Genomic DNA, 19,218 nt, shown 5'->3' on the forward strand with positions numbered 1-19,218 from the left:
TGCTGCTGCTCTTTTGACAAAGAAGCAAACGCTTTTACAGCAGCATTTCCTCCCAAGGCAGCAGGTTCCAGTACCACCCTACAATACCTTTTCCAATGACCCTCAACACCACACCTAAAACAGGCCTCTGTTGATTTTCTTGCCTGTCCCTTTGTCTTATTTGGGCCATTGTAACCACTGTTAGTGACTTTCACTGTGGCAGCATTAACCACTTGTACTGCTGCGGAGTAAATGGAATTAGATTCTACTCTCAACGCTGCTTGTACTATTTCATCCCAGTGAGAATGCTGATCCACCACCCCTGCAAAAGCCGTTTTGATAACAGGTTTCAAACCTGTCATCAAAGTTGACGTACATATTCCTGCATTTTGATCATATCTATCTCCCATCGTCAGGTTAGTATACAACGCATCATCCATCCGATCCACATAATCGCGTACTCCCTCTTTCGCACCCTGAGTACAGTTACTAATTTTCCTAGCTTCTGGTCGGAACAACACATTCCCAACCGTATGTAAGAATCCTTCAATTGCATCATTGGCTGTTGCTGGGTCCAAGCCAATGTTCTATACCCCTGTGCGAGTGTTGGCAACAGCGAGTGTACAATATGATCGTAATCACCAGCATGGAATCCAAAAATTCTACCTTGTCTCCTCAAGAAACTGATAAATTCCTGTCCATCTCTTACTGGATCTGGTGCTTCTTTCATAATACTACGCATTTCGCTCACGCTCAATGGCTGATGGTGATGCTGTATTTGTATCCGTACTTGGGGCTGCGCGTCATCTGGAATAGGGTTGTCCTCCCCTGGTTCTATTTATTTGGAATTAGGTTAAGGGGCCTAGCATGAACCATGAAAAACAGCCCCAGACCATTGTTCATTCTCCACCAAACTCTACAGTTGGCACTATGCACTCGGGCAGGTAACGTTCTCCAGGCAACCGCCAAATCCAGATTTGTCTGTCGGGCGAAAGGTTTGGAAGGAAGTTTTGTGTCAACACAAACTCTTCTGCAAGAACTGCAGCTTTCTCAAGAGTGAGATCCTTGTGCTCATAAATGTAGGTAGCAACCCTTTCATGAAGGCAATTCTTGAACTGCTCGAGAAGTATTAGTGTCTTTAAATCCTCAAGGTCCTTGATCTTTTGAGAACCACACCCCCGATCAAAAGGACACGCTTGTTCCCTTGTGAACCTAACATGGCTTTGTTATTCTCTACGGGCATAAACAAATATAACACAAAAACATACATTCAAATTAATCTAATTTATTCAATATATAGCCCAGCCCTAAATTCAACTACAGCATATTATATACTAATGTTGGAGGACTTGTGTTGTCTGTTTTAATAGCATAAAATAACAGGGCTCATTCGCGCACAGTTTCAAGAATTTGTGAAATACGATTTTCTTTGAAGCACATAATGGTTATTTAGAGCATGTGCAACAATAATTTTGAAACCTCTTGTTATGGCTGTTAAATCTCTCTGTGATTTGGCCCACAATCCCATTAAAGCGACCTTGACCACAGCACAGGGGAGGGACAGAGGTGGGACAGGGGTGGGACAGGGGAGGGACAGGGGTGGGACTTTCGGAGGAAAAGTGGAGGGACAGGGGTGGGGGGTGTAATAATAGATGAAGGCTGGCTGCTCAGGGCCCATGGGGCCGTGTTAGGACTACACTACAACAAAACCACTACTTCTGTTCACTGTGAATGTCTAAGTTGAAACCTACCTACTTTCCACATCCTTTGCTGCACTTTAAATCAAACTCATCGTCAACTTTCATATACACTGATTTCTCCTTATTTTACAGACTCCCTCTAGTTTGGGACGTGGTATGTGATAACACTACAGCGATAGAGAGAAAGCATCATGAAGGTGACAATCCTGCTCATCTGCTCCTGCCTGGCCTGGGGAGGCCTGGGGAAGCCACAGTTTCCTGGTAATACACACACCTGTCAATAAATGTAATGTCTCTTAACAGCATCCAGCTGTTTGACTGAAATCCACCAGGTAGAGCTTAGAGGGGACACATACTAACACAGATCTATTTCGTTCTCGCTGAAGTGTGCACTTGTTCACTCCCGTTCATATATTTGCAAGGAAAGGGACAGGTTTAGGAAATGCAGTGGAAAGATCCTTTAGCACATGCTGAAACCAATCCAATGCTCCTTTTGTCCTTGAGGAGGAGTGAATGAGTGCACATTTCAGGAAGAAGGGTAGAAACTAAATTGGGCTTTGATTTATTGGAGATGTGACACATGCAGAAGTCTTCAACTGCTCTTATTAAGGAAGTGCCACTTATCTGTTGTTTATGGCATCCTGTTTAGGATAACACGACTTGTTAGGGTTACAACTGTCAGTCTATTGACCCCACTGAACATAATTCACACTGCATTTACAATACGATAGCTAGTGAACCTCCATTTTCTCTGTTCTCTCTACAAAATGACCAGAATCTTTTAGCACCTGAATAGTATGTACAGATAAGGAGAGGTTCACAAAATGGATTACAGATGTGTAATATTTGTCCCTAAACAGTTATAAGATTAGGTTCCTTCTTATCGTAACATCATTAATGTATGTGCTGGTGTATAGTAGGCAACGTGATTTCAGAAATAAGAAGCTTACGTGCTGGAGATGTCCAAGGTCATATGGTTGGCAGTGGCAGACCCTACAGAACATGTCATTATCAACACAGTACATGTGTATGTGCTTATGGTCATCCTGTTGGTCCCTTGATATTATCGTCCATACTTGTTCATATTATATGTCATGCTGAGACTTAAAACCAGTATAGAAATAAGTTACTCACAAAGGAACATTGGCAGTAAAACATTAATTAGGAAGGTTATAACTAGGTTATGAAATATAAGTAAATAAGGAAGTGATATTTTGGAAATAATGGACAACACATCTTTTCTGTGTTAATCAAGTTTTCGTCCATCAAAAAATGCTTCCCTGGATAAACCTCAACGTTTTTTCCATTTAATTGGGGCATTTTCCGTCCCACTTGTCCCAGTACTTTCGCAGGTGTTACAGATCACTTCTACTGGCCTCTTTCCCCCCTCATTTAAAACTAAAACTCTACCTCCGTGTTGCAGACCAAGAGAAAGATCCCCTGTTCTGGAATACATGGGCCCAGCGTACTTTGAAGAATGCCCTCACACTTCAGAAGCTCAATCAAAACACTGCAAAGAACCTCATCCTCTTCCTTGGTGATGGTAAGCCATGATTACAGGAGCCTTTTTCATTCCATGAGTATGTGCCATACTGTATGATGAAGTGAAGTCTTAACTCTATGAGCTTATGTGCAGCATACAGATGTAATATTTTTATACATTTCCAGATGATCTTTCCTAGTGGTTGTAGAAAACTAGTATTTTAATGATAAGTATATCCTCCTCATCAAACACAGTCGTGTCCATCAAAACATTCTGGAGGATTGACGTAATCCAGTCAGAAGTAAATAGTATGTTTCAGGCTTTCTAAATCGAATGTTGAATATGGGAGCCATCGAGCATTACACAAGCATGCTGCCAGTGCCAATGGATAACATGGCTTCTGCTTAACATTATGTTATGTAGTGACCCATTAAACTGTCCCCCCCAAAGGACCTTAAACTGTCTATGTTTTACATGCAGCAGCATACAATGTACCTTACTCTATCATGTATGACAACCATGCTTAAAACAATCATGCTGGATAAAGTGAAAGGTCACGTCAGTTCACATCCTCCACAAAAGCATCCATTTTGATACCCATATAAAAACAAAGGAAAAATAGATAGTCACCTCTAAAAATACAAGTTTTGTTGACTTGTGAAAAGGCAGATCTAAAGTAAAAGCTCTTTTGACAGGGTTTCTTACCACCAAATGTAGAGTTGTCTGTTCAGTGGGTAGAGCAGCTGCTGTGAAAAGTGACCACACAGCCATGTTAATCAGATAGAAAACCAAAAGGTGTTAATGCATGAGATGGAAAGGCTTTCTATCCCTTATTTAGAATCACACCATAACAGACCAAGCACTGCTTTGCTTTTGTTGTGTAGGAATGGGCATTCCCACAGTGACGGCAGCACGAATACTGAAGGGGCAGCTGAGCAGACAGAGTGGAGAAGAGACCCAGCTGGAGATGGACAATTTCCCCTTTGTTGCGCTTTCCAAGGTCTGACCTGGTCTGTTATCATATAGAAAAGCTCTAGAATAGCATGCATTATTGATCTGGAAGTAATGAATGGTTCACCAAGAGCAGGACCAATATACCTGGTCACATACTGTCTATGTCATACGATAATAATGTGTTATTATGTTACATACTTGGCAAGAAGCCACACATCATAGAACTGTTTTTATAGTTAAGGGAGCAGCACATTCCACACATGATTGATCATGTAGTAGTCTGCGTCAATAATTGTGTAAGAGTTTAGAATGTAAAAGAAATGACACAATCTGAGCGTTTAAAGGTGATGCTGGGAGGTGTGGATAACACCAACATGGCATGCAGAACAATGTCTCCTACTACAATTCTATATAATTCACACATGACTGTCCTGTCTCTGTAGACATATAACACCAATGCCCAGGTGGCAGACAGTGCGGGTGCAGCCACAGCATTCCTCTGTGGGGTGAAGGCCAATGAGGGAACGGTGGGTGTGAGTGCAGCTGCCGTCCGTTCCCAGTGCAACACCACACAGGGCAACGAGGTCACCTCCATCCTCAGATGGGCCAAGGAAGCCGGTACTGTCTCATTATAACTCATGTTTTTTCACAGTACCTTTCCACACCAGATCTACTAAGCCTTATTTGGCCAACCTGAGATAAGCAGTAGAGACACACCATGATAACATTGTAATCGTAGGCATGCATGGATCTCAATGGGGAGTTTATAGCTATGGATGCATTCTCTCAAAGGTAGAGTCTCCCTAGCAGGCCCCAATGACTTAGAGACATGGCAGGAATGAAAACAAGTCTTCTGGAGTAAAGGTCAGGGGTCAGAGAGGATCAGGGATCCAATCCTTAGCGACCAGACCAGGCAGGCAGTGAACTTATGACATGAGCCCTTCACATACTGTAACACACAGAAATAGATAACTCACATCAGGGACAGGCTTTAACTCGTTAGTTTCTGTGGAAATATTTGTACAACCATAATTCTCTGTTTAACATAGTAAGTACTCCATGATGGGTAAACAACAAACAAAAAAAACATAAATTGTCATATTTCTCAAATTAGTGAAAATTGAATTCAAATCAAATTAAACTTTATTTGTCACATGCACTGAATACAACAAGTGTAGACCTTACCGTGAAATGCTTACTTACAAGCCCTTAACCAACAGTGCAGTTCAAGAAGAGTTAAGAAAATATTTACCAAATAAACTAAAGGACAAAATAATAAAAAGTAACACAATAACATAACAATAACGAGGCTATATACAGGGGGTACCGGTACCGAGTTAGTGTTAGGTGGGTACGGGTTAGAGGGAATTTGTACATATAGGTAGGGGTGAAGTGACTATGCATAGATAATAAACAGCGAGTAGCAGCGGTGTGCAAAACAAACGGGGGGGTCAATGTAATAGTCCGGTGGCCATTTGATTTATTGTTCAGCAGTCTTATGGCTTGAGGGTAGAAGCTGTTAATGAGCCTTTTGGTCCGTTTGCTGGCTCTGGTACCGTTTGCTGTGCAGTTGCAGAGGAAACAGTCTATGACTTGGGTGACTGGAGTCTCTGACAATTTTTTGGGCTTTACTCTGACACTGCCTATTATATTGGTCCTGGATTGCAGGAAGCTTGGCTCCAGTGATGTACTGGAACCTACCCACAACACTCTGTAGTGCCTTACGGTCAGATGCCAAGCAGTTGCCATACCGGGCGGTGATGCAACCAGTCAGGATGCTCTCGATGGTCCCCTGGGTGTCAACAGAATTGTTCAAGTTCAACTAGAATTAGCAGATTCTTTGGAGCTAATCGTTGTCTTCAGATCTGGCAGACTATTGCACAGAATCCAAGCAGCAGGTTCAAAACGGTTTGTGTATTTGTTACCCAGGCAAGTCAGTGGGAATAGTCACGACAACGCGTGTGAATCATGCCACCCCCAGTGCAGCCTATGCCCACTGTGTGGACAGGGACTGGTACTCCGATGGAGAGATGCCCGCTGAGGCAGTACAGGCAGGCTGCAAGGACATCGCCAGGCAGCTCTTTGAGAACATTCCCAACATCGATGTGAGTCACAGCATATAATATGGATCCTGATGTTACAGAAAATATCCAGTAATCATGTTAAAAACAGAGCATTTTTTTATTGTTCAGACAGTAATATTGAACAACTTGCACCTGTAATGTAAAGGCACACAGAAAATAATAACAGGAAAATATTCAACCCTACCAGGGATGTCCATAGAGATAAATCAAATGTTGTATCTCTGTGGTGGATGTCTAGGTGATTATGGGAGGAGGGAGGAAGTACATGTTCCCCAAAAACCAGTCAGATGTGGAGTATCCTGGAGAGAAGAAACACTTCGGTACCCGCATCGATAGAAGGAACTTGGTGGAGGAGTGGAATAACCGAATGAAAAACAAGGTCAGCTGCTCTGTCTTAGTTCTTCTCTCACTCCTCTTCTACCATGTCCTGTTGTTTCTTCCTTTCTTCCCTCCTCTTTTCTCAATTTTTCTTATCAAGAATATTTGAATAGCTTTAGGTTGTCACAGGGTTAGATCAATGCCATATGATGTATTGTTTTATCTATTAAATAAACAGAACGCCCACTATGTATGGAACAAGAAGGAACTTTTATCGCTAAACCCTAATAGTGTGGATTACCTTTTGGGTGAGTTCTTTTTTTAAATTGTTAGCTCTTTATTGATTTCATGACCTGCCTGTTTCATCTTTTCTATTCATGTTAACCACTGATCATCTTCTCTACCTATTTTGCAATATATTAAACCCTGCTTTCTGTGTTAACACAGGTCTGTTTGAGCCTGGAGATCTTCCCTATGACCTGGAGAGAAACAATGAGACAGATCCTTCACTGACAGAGATGGTGGAGGTGGCCATCAAGATCCTGAAGAAAAACCCCAGTGGATTCTACCTGCTGGTGGAGGGTGATTGTTGTGTTACATTTACTCTGGCATCAGTAAATACTGTATCTGTTGCATAAGGTTAATAATGTATATAATGTTGAATGTGAAGTTGTACAGCTGAGGCTGCTTTGCCAGTGCTGATGCTAGATTTTCTCATCTGCCTGAGAGAGAGAGGTTAACCAGGCTGTGCGTTGGCAGGGGGGCGCATCGACCACGGACATCACGACGGTAAAGCCAAGCAGGCCCTGCACGAGGCTGTGGAGATGGACCGGGCCATTGGCCACGCCGGCCTCATGACCAGCATATATGACACAATGACTGTTGTCACTGCTGACCATTCTCACATGTTCAACTTCGGAGGCTACACTCCAAGGGGGAACACAATTTTTGGTGAGCAGTGGATGATTTTGCAACAATGTATTGTATATTGTATGTGGCTACACTCAGTCATCAGTCACTTGGATGTCGTGGATGTTGTGATTAATGGTTTGTGATGGAGGTGGTTCATTATTTTCCTCTCTGTCTATAGGACTGGCTCCCATGTTGAGTGATGTGGACCAGAAGCCCTTCACCGCCATCTTATATGGGAACGGACCAGGGTTCAAAGTAGTCAATGGTCTGAGAGAGAACGTCTCCACCCTTGACTATGGTAAGTGAAATCTTATCATCAATGGAGTATTGCCATTTTGACAGTCCTCTGTCATAGAGAACACCACTTGGTCTTTGGCATGCCAGAAAATCATCCATCTGATCTCTTTCTCCTTCCCTTTTCCTGCCTCCATCCCTTCCCTTCCTTTCCTCTCTTCAGAGGAAAATAACTACAAGGCCCAGTCTGCAGTGCCGCTGAGTATGGAGACTCATGGAGGAGAGGATGTGGCTGTGTTTGCTAAGGGCCCCATGGCTCACATGCTGCACGGTGTCCACGAGCAGAACTACATTCCCCATGTCATGGCTTATGCTGCCTGCATTGGCCAGAACATAGACCACTGCATGTTATCTAGTGGAGCCTCTAGTCTCAGTGCTGCTCTGCCCAGCCTGACAGCTCTCCTCACACTCATCCGCCTCCTCTGCTGACCTTTCACCCCAACCCCCCTCCTGCACTACCCCAACCCTCCTCTTAGTATACATGTAATACTCCCACACCTTTTTTTCCCGTTGCAATGCAGATTTTCTTCTTACCATTGTTTTATATTGAAGATTTTTTTTTTCATTCTGTAATGACCACTGCAAGGGCATTTAAAGTTAGTGTTTTGAGGGTTGGTGTTGTTCAGTCAGATTTAGTGTTAGGGAAAATAAGAGGATATCACTTTATTTCTACTGTAACATATAGGACAGGTTGTGTTATTTTAATTTGGTATTGATCACTATTCAGGTAACACCAAAACTATGTGAAGAATTCTGTCATATCAGTTGGTTTAAGAGAAGGGTATATCTCTGAATTTATATCAATCATTGTATGGGAAAAATACCCTCCCGGTATTAATGACAAAGCAATGTTGCTGCCCACCTATATATTTGTTGTCTGTCAATTCCATGACTATGGAACAGTCAACTTTTCAAAGAAGCCAGTTCCTTTTGTAAATTATAAACCCAATGTAGGGGAGAGCGAGGTATGTTTTCACACTTTTCACACTGTCTAACATTTACTGGGCACAATAAATCACAATGGTATAAATGTTATACCAAATGAAAGAAGGAAGACTTGGGCACATATGTTGTATTCATTACATCTTCATGTCTTATTTCAGTACGGAGTTGTAGACCGTTAAATAGAGAGTGTGCACATGTGACAATTTGCTCCATCAGCGGGTAAATTGTCACACTACGTCGGGTAAGTTGTCACATTGGATTATCAACAAAAAAGAACACAACTAATTAATTGTGAATATTGATTTTAATTTCAAATTCAAAACCAAATTCAATTTCATTAAAGAACTCAAAATAAAAACAATCTTGCCTAGAGAATCTGGGAAATCATGCCTTTCAATCAAAACAATAATACGGGCAGAGCACACATTAATTAAGTGGCACGACCACTTTACTTTGAACTCAAATTTTCTCTGGCATGCACATAGATCCCCGGTAATTGTTGGAATTGGAATGGAATGGAATGCTGCAGATAACTTGCTTAAATGTTTAAAGTCTTAACACAACAGATGTAGTGTTTAAACACACTAATGCACTAATGTACAATTTTGTAACAGCCTATACGACGTACATCCGTATCTGACTAATCCGACTCATCTTCAGAGTCACAGTTCTGGCACACATAAATTGCCTGGCCTGAGGTGCAAGCGTCACTGGGCCCATTTGTTGCATCTCACACACTTCACCTAAGTCTCCTTTAGAAGGCTGTTTGAAAATGGCTCCACACAGACGAGGCAGAAGCACTCCTCTTCATCTGATGATGACTCTTCTATGAATTAATTTTTTTAGCTGCCTTTTTGTTCTTTGCAGATCCAGATTTTGACTCCCCCCTTGCTTCCCTTTCTTCGGAAACAGCCTTTTTCTACATTGTGCCTTATTCTTTTAAATTTCTAGTGCATGCTTCACTGGTGTGTCAGTTAGAATTGCTGTTTTGCACCGTTTTCTTCCTTTGCAAGCTTGTTTTCGGGGGTCAGCTTTTGGATATGGCCGGATGTCCTCTGGAGTTGGTAGTCTGCTGTCAGCAATGGCATTGCTGGGCAAGGGTGAGCTGGTGCTAGCATAAGAACTGGGCAGGTCTGTGTCTGAGCTCGTGCTAGGCAGGGCTGGAATGGTGCTGGGGCTTGGCAGGTAGGTACTGGGGCCTGGCAGGGCTGAAATGGTGCTGGGGCCTGCAGGTTGGTGCTGGGGCCAGGCAGGGCTGGAATAGTGCTGGGGCCTGGCAGATTGGTGTTGGGGCCTGACAGGGTTGGAATGTTACTTGGGCCTGGCAGGGCAGGGTTGGTGCTGGGGCCTGGTAGGGCTGGGTTCTGAATGGGGCGATCTGTAACGTAGGATGGTGCAAACTCGGTTTCAAGAAATACATCCCTGTTGTAATGTTGAACCCAGCCACCCTAAAGCCAGCCTGAATGTCCAAGGGGGTTGCAGCCAGAGGATAGGTGATTGCCACAATTCCAGGAATGTCATAAATTGACATTGTCTTCCTGGGATTGTTCCTCATCCAGGCATCACAAGAGGTGTTGATGTGCCTCTTTAGCGGCCTGTAGACAGAACTGTCTAAGGGTTGAAGCCGAGGAGAGCAAATTGGTGGGAATGACAGCATAATTATGCAATTTACTCTGGCATCAACGGACAGATAAGACTCATGGTTTTGTCCAAAAGGAGTAAACAGGGCTTCTCCTTTGAGCACTTCGTATGCTCAACCAAATGTTTCAGGAAGTCAACAGTGCACATCTTTCATCCACCCAGAGGGATTTGTCTCTCCTTTCTTACCAGGTGGCCCGTTGATCAGGAAATTATCGTGGAAGTTGACACGGGGGAATATAAAATATGGAGGTATACTATTCCCTGTGGCTGAGATAGCACAGGCCAGTGTGACGAGGGTTCCCCTTTCAGCAGAGGTCAGTGACCCTACTTGTTTGAATCCACGTTTGCCCACCACTTTGTCAGGTTTATGTACAGTGGTCACCCCAGTTTCATCGACATTGCATATGTCTCCTGGTCCAACTTGATATCTCTGTAGCACTTATGCTACATTGTCGAAGAAAGCATTAACATTTTCTCTGTTGAAGCTACTTGCCCTGGCAAGGCTAGTTGCCTCTGGCTTTCTCAGCGACAGCGTTGGGTGCCGCTTTAAGAAGCCTGTAAACCACTCCAAGCTGGCCTTTTCTTTTTCTGCCCACATTGGTGCGAACTTCAGCTGGTGTGCCACAGCAAACTGGTAGGCAAGTCTTCTGACCTCACTTGGTGACAGACCAAAATAAATGTCAGCTGACCTAGTAATATACTGAACAAGCTGCATCTCCAAATCAGGTGAAAAAACCTGCCGTGGCTTTGTATAGCCAACCTCTGTTGTTGGCATGGCTGTCTGACTTTCAACTTCTTCTCTGGTAACCTTTTGACAATACCGAGTCAGAGTACGGTAATTTATGTCAACATCCTTTGCTGTACTCCTGATTGATTTGTTCTGCAACTTCACCTGCCTCACTGCCTTTAACATTATGCCAGGTGGTGTGCTGCCATCCTTTGTCTTTCCTTTATAATTTCTAACCATCTTTCTTTTCCTTCCTTCCTTCCTTCCTTCCTTCCTTCCTTCCTTCCTTCCTTCCTTCCTTCCTTCCTTCAAAATCACATTTCCTCATTGCAATTACATATTAATTACAGGCTTATTACATCCACCTCCCTGTCTACTATCCTTGTTGCTACAATGCAATTCATAACACCACACTAAATTCATGACACTGTATGAAGTAGTGTGTGTGTGTGTAAGTGGATATACTGTCTCATACAGTAGGCATGTACACACACACACACACACACACACACACACACACACACACACACACACACACACACACACACACACACACACACACACATGCCAGAGCCTGTCTTGTGTACTCCAGCGATATGTCTGCTGCTCTAAACTGTATGTAAATATAATAATCCATTTACAGTAATATTTAATACTATTATCAGAGCTGATTACACAATATCACAATGTTTTTTGAGCATGTTCTATGTGTCGATGTATACTGGGGCAAGTTGTCACATGTGACGACTTGCCACAAGGTCATTCAGACAACTTGCCCCAAACTGACATGTGTGCTAATGTTGGCTAAATCTCAAGGTTAGCTCAACATAGGACTGCAGCTAAACTATCAAAAGGCACATTATTGTCTCCACTACTCAGTGCAAAATTATCATTTTGAACATTCATACCTAACAAAGTTCCATTGCATAAAATGTAAAGTGCCAATTTTTTACTTTTGAAGGGGAAAAATAAGAAAATTGTGCTCACCTCAGATTAGAGTATCCTAGACCACATATGAACAGGAAGTTGACCATAGAACATGATGTCACACAAAGTAGCTATTTGATTTTTGAGATAGCGCCTCTAGTGTTGGAGGTATGAACAGTTTGACAACTTACCCGTGTGACAACTTACCTCGCTCTCCCCTAACATTCCTCTAGATTTGAATATGAATATATTATTTTAGCCACTCCGACCTAAACAGAAAACAAACAGTAAACAGAATCTACATCATAAGCTTTTATCAGATTCCCTAAACAATCTTGTAAACATTACAATAAGCAAGTCAGAGGTTATTTTGATTGTATGGTTTAAAATGTTATTTTTAAATGTAAATGGTATGTATTCCATCTTCTTTGTACATACTTCCCGAAAGCACTGATTGAAAAGTCACCCACTATCAGAATTTCATAAAATATAAGCTAGCCAATCTCTTACCCAATAAAGCAAGTCCTGTTGGTTTTTCTGAAAATGTTGTGTTTACATTCTTGGTGTGTGTTCTATAAATTATAGATAATGTGTCAGTTTGCCAGGAACTGATTTTGGTTGCTCTTTCAATAAGCGTTATGGGTACATTTACGTCATTTATCAGACGCTCTTATCCAGAGCGACTTACAAATTGGTGCATTCACCTTATGATATCCAGTGGAACAACCACTTTACAATAGTACATCTATATCTTTTTTTTGGGGGGGGGGGGGTAGAAGGATTACTTTATCCTATCCCAGGTATTCCTTAAAGAGGTGGGGTTTCAGGTGGGTACCATTTGGGATGGAATATACACTGAATGTACAAAATATTAAGGACACCTGCTCTTTCTATGACACAAACTGACCAGGTGAATCCACGTGAAAGATATGACCCCTTATTGATGTCACTTGTTAAATCCACTTCAATCCGTGCATGTGAAGGGGAGGAGACAGGTTAACCTCTCTAGGGTAGGGGGCAGTATTTGCACGGCCGGATAAAAAACGTACACCAATTTAATCTGGTTATTACTACTGCCCAGAAACTAGAATATGCATATAATTGTTTGATTTGGATAGAAAACACCCTAAAGTTTCTAAAACTGTTTGAATGGTGTCTGTGAGTATAACAGAACTCATATGGCAGGCAAAAACCTGAGAAGATTCTGTACAGGAAGTGCCCTCTCTGACCATTTCTTGGCCTTCTACACTCTCTTTATTGAAGACAAAGGATCTCTACTGTAACGTGACACTTCCTACGGCTCCCATAGGCTCTCAGAAGGCGCCAGAACGTTGAATGATGACTTTGCAGCCCATGGCTGAAAAACAGTAGCGCATTTGGTAAGTGGTCGATCTGAGAACAATGAGACGGGGACGCGCGTGCACGTGAAGAGTCCATTTTAGATTTTGAGTCTTTGAACGAAAACAGGGTTTCCCGGTCGGAATATTGTTGCTTTTTTACGAGAAAAATCGCATAAAAATTGATTTTAAACAGCGTTTGACATGCTTCGAAGTATGGTAATGGAATATTTTGAATTTTTTTGTCACGAAACGCGTCGGGCGCATCACCCTTCTTTACCCTTTCGGATAGTGTCTTGAACGCACGAACAAAACAGAGGACATTTGAACATAACTATGAATTATTTTGAACCAAACCAACATTTGTTATTGAAGTAGAAGCCCTGGGAGTGCATTCTGACGAAGAACAGCAAAGGTAATAACATTTTTCTTATAGTAAATCTGACTTTGGTGAGGGCTAAACTTGGTGGGTGTCAAAATAGCTAGCCCTGTGATGCCGGGCTATCTACTCAGAATATTGCAAAATGTGCTTTCACCGAAAAGCTATTTTAAAATCGGACATAGTGAGTGCATAATGAGTTCTGTATCTATAATTCTTAAAATAATTGTTATGTTTTTTGCGAACGTTTATCGTGAGTAATTAAGTAGTTTGTGGGGGTATGCTAGTTCTGAACGTCACATGCTAATGTAAAAAGCTGGTTTTTGATATAAATATGAACTTGATTGAACAAAACATGCATGTATTGTATAACATAATGTCCTAGGTGTGTCATCTGATGAAGATCATCAAAGGTTAGTGCTGCATTTAGCTGTCTTTTGGGTTTTTGTGACATTATATGCTAGCTTGAAAAATGGGTGTCTGATTATTTCTGGCTGGGTACTCTGCTGACATAATCTAATGTTTTGCTTTCATTGTAAAGCCTTTTTGAAATCGGACAGTGTGGTTAGATTAACGAGAGTCTTGTCTTTAAAATGCTGTAAAATAGTAATATGTTTGAGAAATTGAAGTAATAGCATTTCTAAGGTATTTGAATATCGCGCCACAGGATTCAACTGGCTGTTACGTAGGTGGGACGATTTGGTGCCACCTGCCCTAGAGAGGTTAATCTTCCCCCTGTGTTTCAATAAATACCTTGGTTACCTCATCCTAGTCTCCTCGTCTGAGTCTGCTCTTGGGTTCACCTGTTCCGATCCGCGTGACAAGGATAATTATTCTGAGTTAGCACAAAAGGAGTCCACAGCAGTCACAGTCCTTTTATGAATCTAGCATGTGAAATGTGAGTTTTGGATCCTCGAGAATGCATTCCAGAATTGTAATTGGATTCTTATTGTTTCCCTGACCCCAACGCGATCTGGTAGTCAGCATGTGATCCATCATCCAATCAGAAAGTTCCCCTCCCTGCAACTCCCTCTAAAATATCTGTTTCAAAACCTCTTCTGGAAATCACTATTTTTGGAAAGTTGTGAGTCACTTTTGTGTTGTGGATTGATCACCAGATGTTCTCATGTTGACATATGAAATGGATCGGTTTTGGATTCCCAATAATATTTTGTGAGGGACTTTAGTTGTGGATTGTTCACAAGATGTTCTCATGTCTGACATGTAAAATGTGGCTTTTGGATTAACTACCTGTTTCAAATTTGCAACACCTCTCCAGGAAATCACAATTGGTTTTGCTCTTAGGAAAGTCATTGATTAACATCTTGCATAAATTGTCACGTTTGAGTTGTATATTGTTCACCAGATGTCTCCCAGTCCTATAGTCAATTTGAAATTGAACTGCAAATGGAAAAACTCTGACTGCGTTGCAGTGAAAACGGTTTATGAGTTATCCTGAAAAATATTTTATTGCATCATCAAAGCACCTCACACTCTGAAATGATTGGCATCAAAGCCCATCAGCTTCACTGCTTCAATCTGTCAGGTCAGATAATGCTCCCAATGTGGTACAGCTCTGTTCCTTCCCATGGACACTCGCTGTCTGTCTGTGTCTTTCTCTCAAATCATCATCCCTCTCACTGATTCTCTTTATTGCTCCATCTCCCTTTCTCCCTCTGGATGTTTCCTTCTATCTCTCCGTTTCTCTGGGATCTTCAGTTCCATCCGGCCGCTGACCTCCAGCCCTAGAGATTGACTCTGTGGGCCTGTGGAGCACAGCTGAATAATTGAAAGAAGTGAGAGTGTGTTTAGCCAGGCAGGGGCTCAGGCCTTAGTCAGATCAAACACAGACAGAAGGAGCAGGCTGACAGGCTGCTGTATAAAAGGAGCATTGAGGCTGCAAGATGCTAATGCTCTCCTTTTTCAAAGCAGATATCCTCCTCTTACCCCCTCTGGGCCATTCAACAGCCCCTGAACCTGCTCCACATTTTGAGTGAGCTCAGGAGAGCACTGTTATTAATCAGATTCACAATGCTTCACATCTCCAAACCTGCCTTCCAGACATAAGCATGCCACAGCCAGTCAACTCCCTCTCACCCAGTTCAGTGTTAGTATGGTGTTTGAGAGTTCAGTTTTAGTATGGTCTTTGAGAATTCAGTTTTAGCATGGTCTTTGAGAATTCAGTTTTAGTATGGTGTTTCAGAGATGGAATAGGTGTGTATGCTGCCCATAGAACCTGTCTATCTTGGAAGTACACAGAATGACACAGAGCTACACAGGGTGAATAAGCGAAAGCCAGCCATTCACTGGGCAGCTACAGTAATCTAATAATTGCTGTGTATTATCTCACAAAGCCATATTACTAAAAATAATTGAACAAGTTCTCATTTTTCAACATTTGAATGTATGCCCTTTCGACCTCTGTCGGGATTGACAACTCATGTTTCTTATGAATAGGAAAGCTAATCCTTCTCCAGCCCTCTTTCTGTGTTGGTTTTTAATGAGTGTGGAAATACCGGAAAGCCCTGCCTTTCCTCCTGTGCATATTTACATTTGGTTTCCTGTAATTCTCCTCCATACAGCCTCCCTATTATGAAAATAAAGGTCTAAAATGCGCTGTGACGTTAGGAAACTGAAGCCTCCAATTTCATGAACTCAAGAATGAAACCAAGACTTAGGTCACATTTAGAGAGAGGAAATCGGAGGAGGTAAAGTACGTACAGTACTCAGCAAACCTATGTAGCTAATTACAAACACAACACATAAAGTCATGGCGGTATACTTTACACAATAAATAATAAATGCAACTGCAGGGAAAACATCCTATTAACTGTAAAAAATAAATGTTTATTTAGACATGAGAGGTTGAAATGGGTTAATTCTTGTTTTTCAGCAAATAATGAAACATCTGTGTTCTGAGTTTATGGTAAGTCCTGACCCCAGTCCTACCCCCCCATGTTCCCAGGCCTTGCTGCCTCAGGGCTAGGGTTGCAAAATTCTGGGAACTGTCTCTAAATTCCCCGGTTATGCAGAAATCCTGGTTGGAGGATATCGTATTTCCTGTTTGTTCCCTCTTGATTCTGGGTATCTACCAGGGAATTTATTGCAAGTTCCAGGAATTTTGCAAATCTACTCAGGGCGTTCTCTTCAATGCCATTGTAGTCAACTGTCATTCATTTTGATTGGATCTCGGGTCTTTGAAACATCTTTGTGACTCCCCTCTATTATGGTGGATTACAGTTGGTGATTGAAGGCTTTTCCAACCCTTCCATTCTATTATTTTTTTATGTGTCAATTCAGTTGATTTCACCCATTGTCACGTCCTGACCAGTAAAGGGGTTATTTGTTATTGTAGTTTGGTCAGGACGTGGCAGGGGGTGTTTGTTTTATGTGGTTCGGGGTTTGTTGGGCTATGTGCTTAGGTAAGAGGGGCGTTTGTTTTATGTGTTCCGGGGTTTTTTGGTCTATGTTCTATGTAAGTGTATTTCTATGTTAGTTCTAGTCTTTCTATTTCTATGTTTAGTTTATAGGGTTGACCTTCAATTGGAAGCAGCTGCTTTGCTTCTGATTGACGGTCCTATGTATAGGGGTGTTTTTGTAATGGGATTTGTGGGTAGTTGTCTCCTGTTTTGTGTCTGTGCACCTGACAGGACTGTTTAGTGTCATTCTTTGTTTTGTATACGTGATTTGTTTGTTTTTCCTTCTTTTAAATTAATAAAGAAGATGAGTATACACGTTCCCGCTGCACCTTGGTCCAATCCTTACGACACCTGTGACACCAATTGTGTCCACCTTACAGTGATAAAAAGGGTTATATCTTTTGTTTCCTTCTCAGGTATCCCTTTATGTGATGTAGTTTATATGCATGGAAATGTTGTTACGGGTATAGTACACAAATAAAATATATATTTACTTATAATGAACCAAGTGAACTTGGTACTACACCGTACTACTGGAAGAACAAACCTCTGTGGTGGTCTGAATTTTGCTGTGTTTGTGTACTCTGTTACATGCGGTGTACTTATAAACAGGACATGTTGAGAGGCTTATTAAGCAGTTAATAAAATATTTAGAAAGTCACATATTTATTCAGCTCTATTTATGGGACAGACACAGACTGGATGAGCAGAAAAAACTGTGGATTTGCAGATTATTGTTTTCACAGGGTGATACTGTTCATAGATTCCCACCAGAACACAGGCTACACTGTGAAAGAACCAGCCACAGCCTACACCCTGTGTGATCACAGACCACACCACGAGTACCCACAGCAGCAAGGGAATCAGAACAAGAGAGTGGATAGAGAGAGAGAGAGAGCACAAAGTAGACTGACACCAGCTCTACTGCTGTTTGGAAAATCACACTGCTGTTCATAGCCGTGGGAAGTAGGGGTGCTGAGGGTACTGCAGCACCCCCTAATAAATCGGAATAAAAAATGATTATTATAAAAATTTGTTTCAAATATTTGTTTTCTTTCACATAAGATAAGATAACGACTTTATTATGCCCATGGGGAAATGTTTGTTGCGGCTCTGTGCATACATAACAACACATAATCAAAGATAGACAAAGGACATATACAAACAATAAATACATGTAGAAAAAGTGCATGTAGAAAAAGTGCATGTAGAAAAAGTGAAAAAGGACTGAACACCTCCCTCTGTAACTGGATCCTGGACTCCCTGATGGAACGCCCCCAAGTGGTAAGGGCAGGTAACAACACATCCACCACACTGATCCTCTTTTTTTATGCTGCTGCTACTCTGTTTATTATCTATGCATAGTTACTTTACCTCTACCTACATGTACATATTACCTAAATTACCTTGACTAACCGGTGCCCCACACATTGACCCTGTACCGGTACCCCTTGTATATATCCTCACTATTGTTATTTTACTGCTGCTGTTTAATTATTTGTTACTTTTATTATTTACTTTTTTTTTTACTTATATATTTTTTACTTAACACTTATTTTTCTTAAAACTTCTTAAAGCATTGTTGGTTAAGGGCTTTTAAGTAAGCATTTCACTGTAAGGTTGTAGCCTAAACCTGTTGAATTCCTAATACCTGTTGTATTCAGTGCATGTGACAAATAACATTTTATTCAATTTGATTTGAACAAATGTTTGGAGGTGGTGGAACTCAACTCACTGACTCCTGACTCTCAGATACCTCCTCCGATAGGGAGTTCCTGGTTTCCTAATATTCAACAACTGGAAGTGTCTTGAGAATGTCTTTATATAAGTAGTTATCAAAACTATGGGTGTTGTTCAAGCAACTTTAATACATGCACAGGTCAGGGCCGTAGTGTCACAACAGCACTGATTATTCTCAATGTCGTTCTTAGTATTTTAGTCGGCTCCTCTCATTCCTCTAGAATCCAAGCAGCACTAGCTCATAAATCACAATTCCTGAGAAAGAGGAGGCTTTGATGGGGTAGAGCTGCATGACATCTCCTATGATCCCTGCCTGGGTCTGTCTGGGTCTCCCTCCCTGCCTACCCAGTGTGTTGGTTGTCTCTCACATTTGCAAGCT

General features: G+C 41.7%; 1 protein-coding gene across 1 annotated transcript; it reads left to right on the top strand.

Moving 5' to 3' along the window:
• Positions 1-1,837: 1,837 nt before the first annotated feature.
• LOC115207714 (alkaline phosphatase-like) lies at positions 1,838-9,014 on the top strand. Its single transcript, XM_029775122.1, has 11 exons — positions 1,838-1,940; positions 3,103-3,222; positions 4,047-4,162; positions 4,560-4,734; positions 6,046-6,221; positions 6,439-6,579; positions 6,757-6,826; positions 6,966-7,100; positions 7,278-7,469; positions 7,609-7,728; positions 7,888-9,014. Exons 1-11 carry the CDS (start codon positions 1,871-1,873, stop codon positions 8,151-8,153), a joined length of 1,581 nt encoding a protein of 526 aa, XP_029630982.1. The 5' UTR covers positions 1,838-1,870; the 3' UTR covers positions 8,154-9,014.
• The last annotated feature ends 10,204 nt before the right edge of the window (positions 9,015-19,218 follow it).

The sequence above is a fragment of the Salmo trutta genome, chromosome 14 (assembly GCF_901001165.1).
Source record: "Salmo trutta chromosome 14, fSalTru1.1, whole genome shotgun sequence".
NCBI lineage: Eukaryota > Metazoa > Chordata > Actinopteri > Salmoniformes > Salmonidae > Salmo > Salmo trutta.